The 19995-nt window shown below is 42.3% G+C and overlaps 1 protein-coding gene across 2 annotated transcripts in view; it reads left to right on the forward strand.

Annotated features, from left to right (window-relative positions):
* The window catches only part of fh (fumarate hydratase), a 32804-nt gene extending 15782 nt beyond the window's left edge, over positions 1-17022 (forward strand). For both annotated transcript variants that reach the window (XM_068045273.1, XM_068045274.1), the window contains exons 4-10: positions 2879-3055; positions 3446-3628; positions 7880-8045; positions 8859-9062; positions 11935-12062; positions 13754-13907; positions 16805-17022. In XM_068045273.1, coding sequence (XP_067901374.1) covers positions 2879-3055; positions 3446-3628; positions 7880-8045; positions 8859-9062; positions 11935-12062; positions 13754-13907; positions 16805-16947 — 1155 coding nt within the window. In that variant the 3' untranslated portion in view covers positions 16948-17022. The remainder of the gene's footprint in view (positions 1-2878; positions 3056-3445; positions 3629-7879; positions 8046-8858; positions 9063-11934; positions 12063-13753; positions 13908-16804) is intronic.
* Positions 17023-19995: the final 2973 nt, after the last annotated feature.

Consider the following 19995-nt stretch of genomic DNA (forward strand, 5'->3'; position numbering starts at 1 on the left):
GGCAACCTAAACACGTGGCAGCACACAAGGGAGAGAGCGGGAGAGCGAGCGAGTGGGTGGGCCAGGGGTGTGGGGGTTGGTGAGAGCGAGCGGGCGGGCTGGGGGTGGCGGGGAGGAGAGCGCACCCGCCGCCACCACCAAGGTCTTCGTTCGCGCTCTCCCCGCTTCCCCCACCCCCGCTGTCTGCACGTGTTACTCGATGACGTAATCTGTGCATGCAGCAACCAGTCAGGGCAATGCGGAACACAGCGCATGCGCAGAGAGTATGAGCCAATCTGCGCATGTGCGCAGATTGGCGCAGTCTGATGACGTCAGCTGCCGGCTGCGTTGTCAATAATCACTTTGGTATATTGGATATTGATTTATTGAGATACCTGGCACTTCTTTGCTTGCGCAAGTAGTCAGTGTCTGCCCGCACGGTTCTTATAAGAATGCGGAGTGTTACAGATAGATGCCCATCTGTCAGGAGAGATCTTGATTGCTCTCTCTCCTTCCCCTCTCTCCCTGTGTCTGTCTCTGGGTCCTGTCTTCCCTCACTCCTCTCTCTGGGTCTTGTTCCCCATTCCCCCCGCCACCCTCTCTGGGTCTCATTTCCCCCCCCCCCCCCCCCTCCCCAAGTTTCATCACCCCCCCTCTCTCTGGGTCTCATTTCCCCTGCCCCCTCTATGGGTCTCTTGTTACCACCCCACGGGTCTCGTTCCTCCTTAAAGCCTGGCTATCCGACCCGAACTCGACTAGACCCAGGTTTGTGTCGGGTCTATATTCCGAGTCCAGCATTCGGGCTCGGGTCGGCCTGGACAGTTCTGCTTCTGGCAAGTCATGGGATCAGGCTTACCCATGATTTCCCACAACTCCATCTGCAGGAATAGCCTGCTGCCGGAACGGATGAAGGATATTCATGTCAGGAGTGAAAAAACAATAAAGGAATCGGGGCTCGGGTCGAGTTGGGGTTGGCTGTGGTCGGATCGGGTTTTGATTTTATACCTGAGCCAGTCTGGTTTCCCCCCCTGGATCCTGTTCACACCCCCCCCCCCCCCCCCCCCGACCCATCTCCCACCTCCCTCTCTGTGGCCTGACCCCACCTCCCCTCCCCCCCTCCCTGTCTCTGTCTCTGTCTCTCTCTCTCTGTACCCTCTTTCACTTCCCCCCCCCCAACCATTGTTGAGAGCAGGAAAAAGCGGTTGTTGAATTTCGGAGCACTTTGTGGTTTTCCGGCGGGCTTTTTAAAAAAAAAAAGTCTAACCCGCACAATGGCCTTAACCTATAATATTTCTTCTTAGGAAAGAAATAGAACAAAGCATTTTCTGTTCAGAGTATTCCTCCTTATCTCTGTTTGAAGTATCTATGCAGATCAATGTGTTAAGTACCTTGTTACAACAACACTGATTTTTGCCAGCTCATGAAGACTTCATTTTGTGCCTCCTTCCCTCCGGAGTCATTTTTAAAATTCTTTCTTGTGATGGCACGGCCAGCATTTGTTACCCAACCCTAATTTCCCTTGACAACTGAGTGCCTTGCTAGGCCATTTCAGAGGGCAATTAAGAGTCAACGACATTGCTGTGGGTCTGGAGTCACATGTAGGCCAGACCAAGTAAGGACGTTCGATTTCCTTCCCTAAAAGGACATTAGTGAACCAGATTGGTTTTTATGACAAACGATGATAGTGATGGTTCTGTGAAACTGAGAGTAGCTTTCAATTCCAGATTTTTATGAATTAATTGAATTTAAATTCCACCAGCTGCCATGGTGGGATTTGAGCTCGTGTCTCCAGGCCAATAGCCTGGGCCTCTGGATTACTACTTCAGTGACATTACCACTGTGCCAGTTTCCTCATTGTAGCGACATCTGATACAGAGAGGGACTTCCTGCTTCCCAGAGCAGAGACAATACAAATGATTTATTGTGTTCTGCTGACTCAGTAAATCTGATTTTCAGAAAATTACATTAAAAAGAAAAGGTACAGAACGCAACTAACATTAGTTTTGTGATGGATTAAAACTTATATCAATGTGTCTTACTGGAGCTACAGGACCTAGTAAAGCGTACACTGCTTGTACTTTTCTGGTTGTAAGTGCTGATAATTCTGCTCTTCATTAAAAAGGCCTTGAATTCAGTGCACACTAGAAACTACTGAAACTATTAATACTGACCTCCAAGTCACTGCTTCAGATATTATAGACTTAAATAAACAATGAATCATGCCCATTCCCTGCTGCCTTTCTGGAGCATAAACACCAACATGAACAGGTTGCGCCTAAAGGCTTATCTCTTGTAATTTCAATGTAATTCCATGTAATCACCCCCTCTTTTTCTGCCTGCCCTCACAAGAAAAATCCCCAATACTGGAAATCTCATGGGGGAAGATAATAATTGGTTTATGGTAGCACTATTACAGCATAAAATTGTATTTTAAGAATTGAAGATAAATGTGATTATAAACAATTTTTTTGCTCTTGAAAATCTGTTAAAAACATTTTTCTCTTTCCCCTTACTTTGGAAAATTCTCTGAGCAGTATTGTTGTAATTCTGTAATCTAGCCAGTGAATGGTGTTTCGTAATTGTACAGCAGTACTCTGCATTGATGCCCAGTGGTGATCGACAGTAAGTTACAATTGCATAACTTAATTTAGTAAAGAAATGTGATTAGTACCACAAAATATCGATATTAGATATTGTAGTACAGCAAAACTTACCATTCCACTTGCAAATCCCAATGTTCTTTGACTCAGGCAACATTTTGTGCGCTGTGTATTATACTATGAACAAATTATTTTCCTTCTGATTTTCTTTGTCAGTTCAGGTGAATTAAACCTGCAGTTCTCTTGTTCAACTGGCACAAGGATCGGAAAATGAGGTTTGCTATGTGTTTATTGTGCAGGTGATTGCTGGGAAATTGGATGATCACTTTCCTCTAGTCGTATGGCAAACCGGCTCTGGGACACAAACTAACATGAATGTGAATGAAGTGATCAGCAACAGGGCAATTCAGATTCTTGGAGGTAAACTGGGCAGCAAGGATCCGGTACATCCAAATGATCATGTAAACAAAAGCCAGGTACTGGTCTAGGCCTCCGTTCCATCCCCTTGGAGTTTAAAAACTTTTTCTCTGTTTCATAATCCAGGAAAAGTGTGACAGATATTTGCATTATTGCTTTTGTTCTGTCTGTACACTGTTTGTTATCTTGTACTCAATAGGAAATATGTTTATTTTTGGGGGGAGGGTTCTTTCAGAAATGTGACTGCATTAGTAATGCACTAGAAGATTCAATTTTCACCTGATTGTAGTTATTTGCAAAGTTGAAATTTTGCACGCCATCTGTAGTTTTAAGTTGTTTGAAAATGCAGCTTATAAAAATAATTATGTACTAATAGGGCGTCTAATGAATCTAAATTCACTGTAGAGTCAGTTTTGATCTTTGTTTTTTCTTCTTTCCTTCATTGCCAGAGTTCCAACGACACTTTCCCAACTGCCATGCACATTGCTGCAGCGAAGGAGGTCCATGAGGTGCTGCTGCCTGGACTGCAGAAGCTCCATGATGCACTTGAGGACAAGGCCAACGAGTTTGCTGACATCATTAAGATTGGCCGCACTCACACACAAGATGCTGTGCCTCTGTCATTAGGGCAGGTGGGTTAAAATAAAACTTAACTAGCGTGCCATGAAATCTCATTATATTAAGAACAATGTGATTGTTTGAAATCTGTCCATAAAAGGAGACATTGCTTGAAATGCACAGCAGGTCAGTCCGCATCTGGAAGTGAAAGGCACGTTTCAGGTGAGATCATTCGTCACAAGAAGTCAGTCTGCATGCGCAGTTTCCTCTGGTTGATGCTTCTCAGTCAGCTTACCTGAGATTTGGAGCTCACCACGTGGGATGTAGTAGGGATGAGGCTCCAGCCTGGATTGGCCCACCAGTATAATATGTCACGGATCTGTCCATGGTCCGTAGTACTAAAGCCACTTTAATTTTGCTGCAGCTCTAAAGCTCTGTTGTCTAATCAAAATCACTGACTAGCTACAGGCATGACTTTGACAAAAACATTTAAACGCATACACTAATTTTAGTAGAAAACACTTTGCACATAGCAAAGGTAAATTTATTTTATGTATAGATTTACTTCACAAAGATCTGCTACCATTCAGTCAATAGTAAAATCAAAGCAAGGTGCAAAATTTGCTATCTATCGCCTGTTTTATGCTGCCACTGTAGAACAATTTCGCCCCATTCCCGTTCACCAAAGTTTTGAATTCTGGCATGAATTTATCAAACAACCACAACTTGTATTTATATATTGCCTTTTAATGTAGTAAAATGCCCCAAGGTGCTTCACAGGAGCATTATCAAACAAAATTACAATCACATAAGGAGATATTAAGGCAGATGACCAAAAACTTGGTCAAAGATGTAGTTTGGAAGGAGTGTCTTAAAGGAGGAAAGAGAGGAGGAAAGGTGTAGCGAGGGAATTCCAGAACGTAGGGCTTTGGTAGCCACCAGTGTTGGAGCGATTTAAAGTCGTGGATGCTTAGGACTCCAGAGTTGGAGGAGCAGTTATCTGAGTTATGGCGCTGGGGGAGATTACACAGATAGGGAATGACGCAGCCATGGAGGGATTTGAAAACAAGGATGAGAATTTCAAAATAGAGGCAATGCTTAACTGGGAGCCAGTGTAAGTCAGTGAGGATAGGGATGATAGAGCTTTGGGTGGCCTCAAGGTTATGGAGGTTGGAAGAGGGAAGACTGGCCAGGAGTGCGTTGGAATAGTTGAGTCTAAAGGTACAAATACATGGGTGAGGGTTTCAGCAGCAGATAACTGCGGCAGCAGCAGATAACTGCGGCAGCGGCAGAGCCGGGTGATGTTACGTAAGTTACTAAACAGATAAAAGCCCATGGTATAGGGGGGGTCACATATTAGCATGGATAGAGGATTGGTTAGCTAACAGGAAACAGAGTAGGCATAAATGGGTCATTTTTAGGTTGGCAAGAGTGCCACAAGGATCAGTGCTGGATGAAGTGATTTGGATGAAGCAACAATGTATGGTTGCTAACTTTGCTAATAACACAAAGATAGGTAGGAGAGTAAGTTGTGAAGAGGACCTAAAGAGTTTGTGAAGGGATTTAGATAGGTTATGTGAGTGGGCAAAGATTTGGCAGATGGAGTGTAAAGTGGGAAAGTGTGAATGTGTCCACTTTGGCTGGAAAAATAGAAAAGCAACATATTATTTAAATGAGAGAGAATGCAGAACTGAGATGCCAAGGAATATGGGTGTCCTCGTACATGAAACGCAAAAAGTTGGTATGCGGGTACAGCAAGCGATTAGGAAGGCAAATGCATTATTGTCATTTATTACAAGGAGAATGGAATATAAAAGTAGAGATGTTTTGTTACAGTTGTACAGGTCATTGGTGAGACACATCTGGAGTATTGTGTTGTTTTGGTCTCACTTAAAGGACATAATTGCGTTGGAAGCAGTTCAGAGAAGGTTCACTTGACTGATTCCTGGGATGAAAGGGTTATCTTATGAGGGGAGGTTGAACAGGTTGGGTCTGTATTCATTGGAGTTTAGAAGGATGAGTGGTGATCTTATTGAAACATATAAGACCCTGAGGGGACTTGATATGGTGGATGTTGAAAGATTGTTTCCCCTTGAGGGAGAGACTAAAACTAGGGGGCACTGTTTAAAAATAAGGGGTCTCCCATTTAAACCGAGATGAGGAGAAATTTTTTCTCTGAGGATCGTGAGCCTGTGGAAAACTCTTCCCCGGAGAGTAGTGGAGGCAAGGTCATTGAATATTTTTAAGGCAGAGGTAGACAGATTCTTGATAAACAAAGGAATCAAAGGTTATCGGGGGTAGGCAAGAAGTTGAGCCCACAGTGCGGTGCAGTGGTTAGCACCACAGCCTCACAGCTCCAGGGACCTGGGTTCGATTCTGGGTACTGCCTGTGTGGAGTTTGCAAGTTCTCCCTGTGACCGCGTGGGTTTTCGCTGGGTGCTCCGGTTTCCTCCCACAGCCAAAGACTTGCAGGTTGATAGGTAAATTGGCCATTGTAAATTGCCCCTAGTGTAGGTAGGGAATATGGGATTACTGCAGGGTTAGTATAAATGGGTGGTTGTTGGTCGGCACAGACTCGGTGGGCCGAAGGGCCCGTTTCAGTGCTGTATCTCTAAATAAATAAAAAATAAATAAACAGATTACCCATGATCTTGTTGAATGGCAGAACAGGCTCGAGGGGCTGAATGGCCTGCTTCTGCTCCTAGTTCGTATGTAGAAATCGGCGGTCTTAATTATGGCATGGATATGAGGTTGGAAGCTCATTTAAGGGTCAAATGCAATGCCAAGGTTGCGAACAGTCTGGCTCAGTCTCAGACAGTTGCTTAGCGAACAGTTTGTTGTGGCTTCGGTCTTCCCAATATTTACTTAGTGGAAATTTCATCTAATCTAGTACTGGATGTCAACCAAGCAGTGAGATAATTTAGAGAAGTATAGATGAGAAATAGGGAGCCCCAAGGATTGATGCTTGGGGGACACCAGAGATAATGGTGTGGGAGCGGGAAGAGAAGTCATTGCAGGTGATTCTCTGGCTACGACGAGGTAGATAAGAATGGAACCAGGCAAGTGCAGTCTTACCTAGCTAGATGAAGGTGGAAAATCCTTGGAGAAGGGTGGTGTGGTCAACCATGTCAAAGGCTGCAGATGGATTGAGAAGGGATATTGTTTCAGTCACATAGGATGTCATTTGTAACTTTAAGACCTGTTTCAATACTGTGGCAGGGGCAGAAACCTGATTGCATGGATTCAAACATGGAATTCTGGTAAAGCTGGGCATAGAATTGGGAGGATTGTCGTTTGTTGGAGCTGCTCGTTATTGTTTGGGCTTGCTTTCTTCTGCTGGAGCAGTTATTCTGATCGGTCAGTCTCTCACAATGACAGCACCCTTCTCTATATAATGTAGCTGGTGTTTCCATGGTGCTGAAATCTGGTGTTTTCACAGTTATTTTTGCAGATTACCAATAAACATTAAACAAGGAGGTAAAGTGCACAATGATGAAAACAGACTTTTCATCTTGCCAACAAAAAGGTTAAAGTACACATATACGTTGTGCAAATATGAGTATATGAGCATGCCCAACGGTGGTGTTCATTACTCATTTTTTATTTACTAATCTGGATTTCCAATGAGCTACGTGTAGCTGGTGGCTAACTTCTTAGAGAACACTATTAAAGTGAAAGCTGGCTATTGGGACCTAGTTTCAATTCTATAATTGGCATAGTGAAATGGTTTGATGCATCTGTCTATAGCTATGGCTACCACTGAGAAGCTGCATCCTAAGTGAGTTGGTAAGAAGCTAGTTATAAATTTTTATGTTCAAGCAAGGAGGAATAGAACACTTTCCAATTCAAGCACCCAGTTTCATTATCAAACACTCCCTGGATAAGGTTTAGCAATGACAAGTGTAAAGCTCCCTCTATTCTGCTCTAACATTGTATATTAGCCTTGAATTCAAGAGAGTTCCACTATGGCAGCAGTGTGATTTCCCCCCACCCCCCGCCCCCCATGCTCGCAGTACGTGCAGTTTCTTAGAGTGAAATTGCTAATTTGTAGAAAATTGTGGTCAATTTTGTGCTGTGTCCCATACCAGGAACTGGATTGAGATTACCCATGTAAAAGGAAACCTTTGTCGAGGTTAATTTGAAACTTGGGTCTCCAAGATAAAAAGGTTAGCTTGCTAACCTAGTCTTTGAAAACCCATTTTAAAATAGTGTGACCATGGTGTCCTGGTGTGAAATATTCATTCAAATATGCTAAGTTACATTTTATTTGGTTTTTGTTTTAAAATACTGATTGAAATTCACAGCCTGTTTTTGTTCATGTTTAGGAGTTTAGTGGCTATGTACAGCAGATAAAATATAGTATGGAACGGATTAAGGCTGCATTGCCAAGAATATATCAGCTAGCAGCTGGCGGGACTGCAGTGGGAACAGGATTGAACACAAGGATAGGGTTCGCAGAGAAGGTGGCTGCCAAAGTCTCCAAGCTCACAGGTCAGATGGATCATTAAACAGTATCTGTGCATTAGTTATTATTGATGATGATGATTCAGTTCTGTTTTGAAGTGTTCAGAATTTTTTATCTTCCAAACATGATTGTGTGAGGTGAACAAATCTAGCATATGCCATTGCACAGAGCTGAAAAAAAACCCCGTAAATGCTGGAGATCTAAAATAAAAACATAAAAATACGAACAGGGTTTTCCAAAACATTAACTGCTCTTTCTGTTTTGGATGGCAGCTAACCTGCTGTGCATCTTCTGTGAGGATTCCATTCTCCTCTATACAGTGCCCATTGGCTGATATATTTCACAGCAATGTAATTACTTGTATTAGGCACACCCTGCCACAGCACTTTATCTCAAAATATACGAGACAGTGGTGTTTTAACAAAATTAGAAAAGCAGACTGAGTTTTGACAAGTTAAACTCTGAGCTTGTTACTAGACATCTCCCTTTCAGGGTATTCTAAGCATTCCTTTTTTTTGTCTTTTCTGTTTTTCCATTCCCTGTCTCCAGCTGTCTTGCATTAAAAAGAAAATCTCTGCAGCTCTGGCTCACAGCAAAACAAAACCAATCTTGATTTGATTAGTGAGAGGTACTTTTGTGTTCAGTAGGATCAAGCTGTCAAATGCTGGCAGGGCCATCATTACCTTTTGCATGGAGAAATATTTGGGTTTCCTACAGTTATACAGGCAGTGGGTGGTATTCAGCACACATCAGAATGTGCGCTTACAGCCCAATTGGCAGGTGGTAAGCTGCAGCAGATGCAGAGTGATGAGAGAAAATAATGTTGCTTTTTTTTTCAGGTTTACCATTTGTAACTGCACCTAATAAGTTTGAAGCTCTTGCTGCACACGATGCCTTGGTTGAACTGAGTGGCGCCATGAACGTTGTTGCCTGCAGTTTGATGAAGGTGGCCAATGACATTCGTTTTTTGGGCTCTGGACCTCGCTCTGGTTTGGGTGAACTCATCTTGCCTGAAAATGAGCCAGGGAGCAGCATCATGCCAGGTATTCCTACAATCTAAGTCCAGGAAAGCATCTGCCACAAGTTGCTGTTTTATAGTCGGTGTATGTTGCTACCCTGTCTTGTGGAATGCATGCATTGCACAGAATCTATAACTGTGGCTTAAACTTGATTGTAACACATTTCTGCAGTGCAATGGAGCAAAAGAGCAGATGTCTGTCTATAAGACTAAGTGTACCTCTGCAAAAATCTTAATTGGTTCACAGAATATTTGTGCTGGAAAGCCCTTCGGCAGAGGAATACTAGGAAAACTTTTTTATTTCGTGGGATGTGGACATCACCGGCTAGGCCAGCATTTATTGCCCATCCCTAATTGCCCTTGAACTGAGTGGTTTGCTTGGCCATTTCAGAGGACATTTTTAAGACTCAACCACATTGCTGTGGGTCTGGAGTCGCATGTAGGCCAGACCAGGTAAGGACGTCAGATTTCCATCTGTAAAAGACATTAGTGAACCAGATGGGTTTTTACAACAATCGACAGTGGTTTCATGGTCACCATTAGACTAGCTTTTTAATTCCAGATTTATTAATTGAATTCAAATTTCACCATCTGCCGTGGTGGGATTCAAACCCATGTCCCCAGAGCACTTGCCTGGGCCTTTGGATTACTAGTTCAATGACATTACCACTACGCCACTGCCTATACTGATGTATCTCAGAGAAAGCCTTAACTATGGGCATTAAAAGTACTGTTGATTGTGTTCTTCTATAAATGTTCATCATGGTCACATTTTGGCTATTTTAGTGGAAGCACCAATCCATTTATTGTAAATGTATTAATGCTTGCATTAAAGTAGTAGACAAATGAATATCTTGCAAGCCTGTTATCTGCTAACATCATGGCAGCTTTATTTTCTAGGCTATGATTGTAATGGCTTGCTGTTAAAAGTTTTTATTGTAAATTTAACTGCCGTTTAATGGGATTTAAAGGGGATTTCCTCATCTGTGCAATAAATTGTTTAGCAAGTTAGTTAGAATTGTGCACTGCACTTCTTTTAAATTCCTGTTTTATTTCCTTTCGAATGGACCATTTATTATATAACATTCCTCAACCAACAACCCAGATAGGAGATCTATGCTTGTGCCTATGAGGGTATCTCCTGTAACTGCTGTTCTGGCACTTCATTGTTTTAATGGATCCTGAGGCAGTGGTGCTCAACCTCTGTGCGTCATTTTCCCCTTTACTTGCACTGGTCCTGCAGTTTGTAACAGAGGCACGCTGGCGGCCACAGAGCTGCAATTCCCATAGCTAAGATGGAGGTTATTTGGCTCTGTGGGCTTAGAGGTAAATGAAGCCCGAAAAGCAAAACCGATCATAAAAAAAAAATTGTCTCTGACGCCATTGGGTCCTTTAAAGAGTGTCAATAGCATAAGTACCACAACTGCACTGGTGTCAGCACTTCTTCAGTGTAAAGGTGTGTTATGTGATGAGTGAGGGCAGCCTGAAGTGACCTGTACTCTGATTTTTTTTTTATATCAGAGTATTGACCCCATTGTGTCAACTGGTGAGTTGGAGGCGGGGTGGGACTTGCGGCAGGACTTCAGTTTGTTTTGAAAGAGAGTCTCTACGCACTACAGAAAACGGACTGTATTTAAACAGAATCTGTACAAGTTACAGCAAACAGAACTCCATGACTGAAACTTGTCTGATAAAAGAAGGATTATCTTTCCAGCAAAAGGCAATGAGTGGAAATTAGTGATATCATCCAAATATGGCCTGAATTTTATTCGCGCGCAGTGCTCCTTGTTGGCGCGCCTTGAACTCAGCTGCCTTCCAACCTGGAAGTGCTGCCGGAGAGCCACCGTGAAGGCGCCGACACCATTTTTAAAGGGCTCTAAGCCCTTAGAAGGAATTTTAATTTTTAAAGGTACAGAATGCTTTATTTCTTAAGAAATAAAAATGATTTGGAGGCCCTTCCCCAAACCTCCCCCCCCCCCCCCCCCCATGGTCATTTCATTGCCCGATGTTGAATAAAATTGCCTTTTTCCCTGCCCGAACTTCCCCACCCAACCTTTTAACCTTTGCCCTTCAACCCTATCCCACCATCCTCACAGCCAATAAACATTGTTTTCCCTGCTCCTCCACCTGTCCAGCCCTGAAAATGTTATTCCTCCTCTCCACCACCCCCCCCCACCCCAACCAGGTTCTCACCTCGGAATTCCATACGGAGTTCCGAAGGCACGCGAGGTGCAAGCGGCGGCCGTAAAATTGGTGTGGGACGGCCACCGCCAGCAAGTAAGTTAATTTGCATCTATTTAAGGTTAATTTAAATATTTCGATGTAAGGCCCACCGCCAGGCGGCAGGGGGGTGCCACATCGAGGTTCCCCCCCACCGCCGGTAATGTGCGGCAGGTTGTTCGATGTCGCAGGTCGAGGCGCACCTCTCCCCGCAGAATTGTACCGGACCCCCCGCCGCAACTCACGGCGCCAAGGGACTGGTAAAGTTCAGCCCCGTGTGTGTAAAATCAGTCCCAGTTAATTCTGGTGTCACAGCATGTCGATGTTTTTTGTTTCATTCTTTTTCATTAAGAAGGTCTTGGCTCAAATCAGTGCATATCTGACGAGTTACTGTTTGGGAAACTGTGCATGTGAACCTCATTGTGCTTAGTGTTAGCATGCCAAAAACTGCACCACCAGGTTTTAGGGAACCACAACTGACTGAGACAATGTTAAGATTAGACAGGATAATTGCTAAACTTCGGGGAGGCAATTTCACTTTTTGTTGCTGAGAGCATTTTCTTGTGTTCTCATGTTTTTGCAGTACAAATCAATAATATAATTATAATCACAATTTCTGGTAATGTGTGATTGAATTTTCATTGCAAGTACAAATTGTGTTTTCTGTGTTTTGAAAGGTAAGGTGAACCCCACCCAGTGTGAAGCTATTACCATGGTAGCAGCACAGGTCATGGGAAATCATGTTGCTGTTACTGTTGGAGGAAGTAATGGCCACTTTGAGCTGAATGTTTTCAAACCCATGATGGTAAGTACTGAAAAACCTGTTTTTTTTTTCCCCCATGGAATTAGGTCGTTAAGCGTATGGATCCTTGGCAGATTGCTACATATATAAAATAGTATAACATTATGAAGAAATGTGCTGATCGGCTGTGTAATAATTGATTTTCTTTTAATTCCATCTATATTTAAAGGACAGACCAAGGTGTGTGCATGTGTGTTTTTAAATATAATAATCCTCAAACTTTATTGCCTGTTAGATTGTAGTATGGGTATTGTATTACTTTCTAGAACTGTAGTGCATGCTACATTGCTAAGACTAAGATGGTGCAGATCAAGAGCAATCATTCACTTTTGATTTGTGATGGGGGAGGGGTGGGTAGAGCAGGAGGAGGCCATAATTCCAAACAAAGTTGGAATCACTACTTCTTGCCACCAGAACTTTGGTAATAAGGCCACAGAGCTTCATTGCCTTATGCATCCTGTGAGCCATCTTTTGGAGAACTGAGGTCCCGGATGCGCTCTCGGATGTATGTAGAAGAGCTATGGCAAAGAGCAACAGAGAGTTCTCCCAGGGTCCTGGCCAGCAGCTATCATTCAACCAGCATCACTTCAGAAAAAGTAATTATCTGGTCATTTATCTCATAGCTTTATGTGGGACCTTGCTGTATCCAAATTGGCTGCTGCATTTTCCTATATTACAACAGTGACTACACTTCGGAAGTACTTTTTTGGCTATGAAGTGCTTTAGGATGACCTGAGGTCATAAATGCAAGTTCCTTTCTTTATGAGGGCAGGAGAGGTAAGTTAAATTAATAAAGTGTCTATGTTAAAGGCATTAAGTAAGTGCAAGTTGTGAGACTGGCTGTTTGAAATGCAAAGTTGGAAAAAAAGATTGGCATAGTCACTCAAGCTTGCTGGTGTTCAAATTTATTGTCTTCTGCACAGCCCTTTACAGTTTTTAAAAAATTATCATTTTAATTACGTTGAATTTGCAGCACAATAACAGGCCATTTGGTTATTGCTGGGGTTTATGCTCCACACAAGCCTTCGCCCACTCTGTTTCCTTCATTTCAACCATTAGCATATCCTTCTAATCATTTATTCCTCATGATACTTAACTACCTTGCCCTTAAATGCATCTATGTTATGCTTCTCAACCTTCATGTGATAGTGAATTCCACATTCTCACCACTCTGAACATTGTACTTCTGGTTTTATTAAGGAGCTTTAAAAATGCATGAAACTGCCTTTTTAGTTCTTTAAAACATAGCCCGTATGGTAAACAGCACTGAATTATTTTCAGGAAACTGATGTGTGTTGGAACAGATGACAAAACTATCTTTAACTGCAGTAGATCTTCAAGGTCTTAATGAAAATGAGACATGATACCTACCGACTGTTCTCCCCCCACCCCCACACACACTTGTTATTCCATAACACGGCAATTTTGTAGTGAGCTGGTTTTGTTTTTGAGTTCTGATATTAAAGTTTATTGAATGATAGAATTTTCTGAGAGAATTTTTTTTTAAGACTGCCGTGATGGGACATTATGGGGTTGGGGGAAAGAGGAGGTGTTTGCTTTACTATCAGCCAATAACATTCCTGATTTGGATGGTTTCAATGTGGTCACAAAGATTGAGTGATGCTCAGTTTTTCAAATCTTCTGCCTTCTCTAATCACCAAGATGATGTAATATATTTGATTTTTCTCTTCCAGATCAAAAATGTGCTGAATTCAGCACAATTGATTGGAGATTCATGCGTCTCCTTCTCAGACCACTGTGTTATTGGAATTCAAGCTAACACAGAAAGAATTAACAAGTTAATGAACGAGTCACTAATGCTGGTGACAGCACTTAACCCACATATTGGTAAGAATGTAGACAGTAAATGGTTGATAGTGCTTTTTGTATTTACTTTGGGAAATAGCTGACTGTTAGAAGGATGCAGAGCAGTGAAATTTGTGGGATCAATATTCCGGCTGTGATTGACCATCACTGCATGGTAAAATCCTGCTGTACTCAAGTGCTGATTTTGAATGTTATCTCCATGCTTCTTTGTATAAAGACTACTAAAGTGCCCATCAAAAATTTGGTATGTCACCATTTAATGATCGGTAAGATAAAACAAAAAGCTAACATCTGCAAACTTTGAAAGAAGGTCCCTACCTTCACAGAAAATAAATCTTACTGCTGGAATCAAGAGAGCAAGTGGAATATTGCCAGCAGCTCCAGAATGGCATTGTTGATTTTTAAAAAATTACAAATGTTCAATCTGCAGTGTGCAACACTTTCACGGTAAAAACTGACTTTTTTGGGACAGTTGTTCTGCTCAACATAGTAAAAGAACAGGCTACTGGCTCATAAGAGGACTGATAATAGTAACTCAGCTAACTTGGATGCTAAACTAGTTTGTTAAATGTAAAGTTGGTCTCAGAGGCTTCAACTAGCACTAAGTAAATCAACGAATAAAACTTAGTTGCTTGGGATAATTGGCAGTGTTATGCTGGGTGCTTAAGAGCCAATTTGTTGACTCCTGTACCAGTCAATACTGCAGTCTCTGCTTTTGCTCAGTATAAAATAAAAGAACCCACAGGAGGTTAAGGTACTTGTAATCAAGTGACTTGGTAATTTGGAGCTTTCATCACTGAATGCACCAGTAGAGACATAGGGCACTTGTATTTCTGGCTATCAGTGTTTTGGATTGACTGCGATAGCAATACTTTGCATTTATCTATCAGCTTTAATATAGTAAAGCATCCCAAGTTGCAACACAAAGGTGTGAGGAAGATGGATGCTTAGCTAAGGAAGGAGAAATTAGCAGGGAGGTTCCAAAAGCTTGGTCGAAGACTAATTTTTAGGGAGGGTCTTAATGGAGAAGAAAGAGAGCTTTAGGGAGGAAATTTCAGATAGTGGTACCTAGATGGCTTAAGATATGGCTGTCCGTGTTGGAGCCAAAAGAGAAAGGGATTGCCATGTAAACTCTGCTAAGTGGATGGGAATGCGTTGAAGACTGGTGCTTGTGGCTTTTGTACAGTACTGGTATGGAACTGCTCAGATGGCACTGGCACCATCTTAGTCAATCATTTGACTTTGACATGAGTCCATGATGAGAATCTGAAACACAGCACAGCCTTCAGATCCTGCTCCAGGGACAAATACCTCAGGCATTTGCTGTGTCCACCAGGAAAGGTGAAGGCACATCATTTCATTTAATAAATAAGAAATGTGAAGTAATTTTTTAAAAATCTATTTTTGGTATGTAAGAACAGCACCAGCATTTATTGACCTGAAACTGTGTTGATTTGCCGCCTTTTTGAATCGCTGATTTCTGTGTTGTGAATATGCTGCCAAAGTACTGTTTGGTAGGGAATCCCAGGATTTTGGCCCAGCGATGATGAAGGAACAGAGATGTATGTGCAAGTCAGGATGGTGTGTAATTTGAATTCTGAGTTGCGGATGCCAATTGGCCAGGTTGGAATTGTTCTGTTTGTCGACAGGACATACCTGGGTAATTTTCCACATTGACTGCTGGATACTAGTGTTGTAGCTGTACTGCAACACTCCTGGGCATCTGGCTTGATGATGATAGAGGAGTGCAAGATATGTCGGACCGGTGGTTATGGGTTATGGTGACAGACAATTCTACTGCTGCTGATGTCCCACAGCACCTATGCATACTTGGTTTTGAGCAGCTAGATCAGTACTTAAATCTTAACCCACTTAGCACCATAGTAGTGCCAAATGACACAATAGAGGGTATCCTTGGTATAAAGATGGGACTTGGACTCACGGTCACCTCTACCAGTGCTATAATGGACAGATGCAAATGGGACAGGCCAATTGGTAAGGATAAGATCAGTAGGTTATTCCCTTGTGTTGGTTTTCACCACTTACCACAAGCCCAGTCTGACAGCTATGTTGTTCAGGACTCCGTTAGCTCAGTCAGTGGTGGTAAAACCAAGTCAGCCAGTGATGGACATAGAATGTAACCTGGGTGGGGACCTTTAATGTCTTTCATACCCTCAGTGCATCCTTCAAGTGGGGTTCAACATGGAGGAGTACTGAATCATCACCTGAATGAGGTTGGTAGATGGTAATCAACAGGAAGTTTCCTCGCCCATGTTTGATCTGAAGCCATGAAACCTCATGGGGTCTGAAGTCAATGTTGGGCACTCCCTTCCTGACCACTGTGGGGGTGTACCAACACCAGATGGATTGCAGCGATTCAAGAAGGCAGCTCACCACCACCTTCTTGAGGGCAATTAGGGCTGGCCTTGCCAGCGAAGCTCATTTCCCAGGAAAGAATTTTTTTTTTTTTTAAAGTGCTGGGTCTGTACTCCTGGTGGGACATGAATGGTAATGGTGTCTAGAATGTTGACTCATTCATATGATAGGGTTATGACTATGACAGGATGTTGTTTGACTAATCTGTAGAACAGCTTTCCCAACTTTGGCACCAGTCCTCAGATGTTAGTAAAGAGAACTTTTCTGGATTGACTGGGCTGGATGTACTGCCTTCACGTCCTGTTTTGGTAGCCCAGTTCTGTACTACTGAGTAATACTCTAAAGTTAGCTTCATCCTGCAGTGAACATTTTTGATCAATAATGGCACGTCTAGTTTTTCATTACAGGCAGCTGAGAATGAAATACAGTTACATAGATTGCTCTGTGGAGTGATGTGAAATGCGACCTACCATAACATCGCTGGAAGAGGTCTGGCTTGTTTGTATCCAAATAATGATATTTCTATTTCTCATTGTAAACAGGTTATGATAAAGCAGCAAAGATTGCCAAGGCAGCCCACCGGGAAGGCACAACACTAAAAGAAATGGCAATCAAGTTGGGATTCCTTACACCAGAACAATTTGAACAGTGGGTCAAACCACATGAAATGCTAGGCCCAAAGTAACTTTTAACAATACTTCAGCGGCAATTGTTCCATAATAATGGAAAATAAATGTTTTGTGAAAACTGCTAACTACAATCCTACTGTGCAATCTTTATTATTTGGCATGCAGAATACAACGCTGTGTGCACAGTTTACACACTTCATAGTGTTCAATTCCAATGAGGAGGAACATATGGTTAGTACAATATTTCTTTCTCCTACTGCAACCTCTGGAGCTAAATGAATAGATGGATTTGAAGATGAGACTTGTGTCCATGCTTGAGGCAAGCTTGCACTACCTTTCGTAACGACCACAGTCTAATATCAACAAGGTAAGGAATTGTGCATGACCAGTAAAAATCTGTTGTAACTACCCAAATGTGTGATTAAGGTTTTGATCCAACAAATTAAAACAGCTTTGGTACTTTTGGGATCAGCAAGCTGAACTGCCTAAAACTGGCTGAGGGTGGGGCATTCACACATATGCTTGCAATTCCCTTGGAGCATGTAAAAGTACAGGTGGCATTGAACAGAATGTAGGATGATGCCAACTTGTACTTTTTTTATTCCCAAAGTAGTTTTCAATATGCCTTGTACTTTTCAGTGCTAATGTCACAGCAATGTTAAGAGAAACTGATCTGTTTCCTGTCATTTTACTTCTCAACCTGAGGTAATGTGTTGAAGTTGTTGAGGTCATAAAGACACTACTTATAAAAGAAAAATACTTTTTAAATAAATAAATAAATAAACGCCATTGTAGAATCATACAGTATGGGAGGAGGCAGAAGAAGGCATCGTACCTGTATCAGCTCTTTAAAAGGAGCTGTCCAATTGGTTCCACTCCCCTGCTCTTTCCCCATTTTCCTGCAAAGCCATCAAGTAAACTGAAAAGAATGTAAAACACTATAACCTGTTCACCCTTATTGTTTGCCACCAAGTCTCTCTCTCTCTCTTTAATCTCCTATGTATTACCGGTGTCTGCTTCACACCCGCTTTACTCTTTCCTCTTATTTCTGACTGGTTGCCTTCCTGCTCTGCTGTTTCTTTCCCAGACTACTCTTAACATGTTGTTTGCATCATAAATGCCAAAGCAACCATATAACATGACATTTTATTTAACTGCTGCTTCAGGATAATTTAACAGTCCTCCCAATCAGACACATCGAAGACAGCCAGTATAATCACAAAAATATTGGAAATACGCTACTGGTTCTGATGCAGTATATTTGTGATATAATGTTACTGACTGGAGTAGTTTGTGGTCAATCCTATGCATTGTTGGAATCATTCTGGAACCTCTGATATGCTCTGTGTAATGCTGCTATGTCCTTGGGAGTCAAATATTTTGCTTCTATTATTATTGAATACCCCATAAATGGGTTTAATGTAAAATCATAGGCCTGTTGCCATATAATTGATAAATTGTTATAATGGGCCTTACTGATAAAAAACCTGGATATACTCATTAAAAGTGCTTTTTTTAATGGCCACTGGAAAGAAGCGTCAAATATATTTGATATACACTGAAGCAGTCTGTCTCTGTATGCAAAAAGACCTGGACAACATTCAGGCTTGGGCTGATAAGTGGCAAGTAACATTTGCAACACACAAGTGCCAGGCAATGACCATCACAACAAGAGAAAATCTAACCAGCTGCCTTTGGCATTACTATTGCTGAATCCCTCACCATCAACATCCTGGGGTTATCATTGACCAGCAACTTAACTGGACCAGCCATTTAATAATGTAGCTACAAGAGCAGATTAGAGACTGGGAATTCTCTGGTGAGTAACTCACCACCTAACTCCCCAAAGTCTGTCCTCCATCTACAAGTCAGGAGTGTGATGGAATACTCTCTACTTGCCTGAATGAGTGCAACTCCAGCAACACTCCAAAAGCTCAACACCATCCAAGATGAAGGAGCCTGCTTGATTGGCACCCCATCCACCATCTTAAACATTCACTCCTTCCACCACCAGTGCATAGTGGAAGCAGTGTGTACTATACACAAGATGCACTGCAGCAACTCACCAAGACTCCTTCAACAACACCTTCCAAACCTCTACAACCTAGAAGAACCAGGTAGCAGACGCATGGGAACACCGCCACCTGCAAGTTCCCCTCCAAGTCACACACCATCCTGACTTGGAACTATATCGCCGTTCCTTCACAGTCACTGGGTCAAAATCCTGGAACTCCCTCCTAACAGCATTTACACCACATGAACTGCAGCAGTTCATGAAGGCAGCTCATCACCACCACCAATAAATGCTGGTCTTGTCTGCGATTTTCACATCCCATGAACGAATGGGGAAAAAAAGATGGAAATATGTGTTGCAGAGTAGGCTATTCAACAAAGGGTGTGAGAGAATTGGAATGGATTGTCAGAGCAGTGTCATAGTATATGCAAACAATTGATGTCAAAAAGATTTAATCGGTTATCTTTTGAGAAATAAAATTTTGATAACTGAGCTAGTTTGAGTTTTCTTTTTGGTACTTGCACTTTTCTCCCCCTCTAATTCCCTGTGTTGTGCACCTTCTGTAGCCAAAAGGGAGATTTGGTCCCAAAACTCAATGCTATTCTAGCTGATAACTGTGACTAGCAGTAGAGTTTTTCACTCCTAAATGTGGGGTTCAGAGTGTAGCAGGAACTCACTACATGAAGAAAATAGGTATGAACCAGTGTACTACTATGTCGTGGCAACTCATACTGGAGCTCGTACACTGCATCATTGCCACGCTATCCTCCCCCTCCCACTCCAAGTTCATCTCCAGTTGTGAGAAATCTTTAATGCGTGCACCGGGCAGGCAACACAACCTGTAATGGTATAGCTTCAAGCTTTGTTCATTGCTTTTTCAGGTCATGGTAGCTTTTATTTCTGTTTTTAGTGTGCAACCATAGCAGGATCCCAGGGTAATAAAGAGGAAATGCAGAGTGATGAGTAAAATTCATTCACTTAATCTGGACAAGATTTTTGACATCTATTTTTCAACACTGGAATAACTACTAGGCTGTTATCCAAGTGGGTGAGTCATTTTTAAGAGAAAGCAATTATAGATTCCTCCATG

Source organism: Heterodontus francisci, chromosome 13, assembly GCF_036365525.1.
Source record: "Heterodontus francisci isolate sHetFra1 chromosome 13, sHetFra1.hap1, whole genome shotgun sequence".
In the NCBI taxonomy this organism is placed as follows: Eukaryota; Metazoa; Chordata; class Chondrichthyes; order Heterodontiformes; family Heterodontidae; genus Heterodontus; species Heterodontus francisci.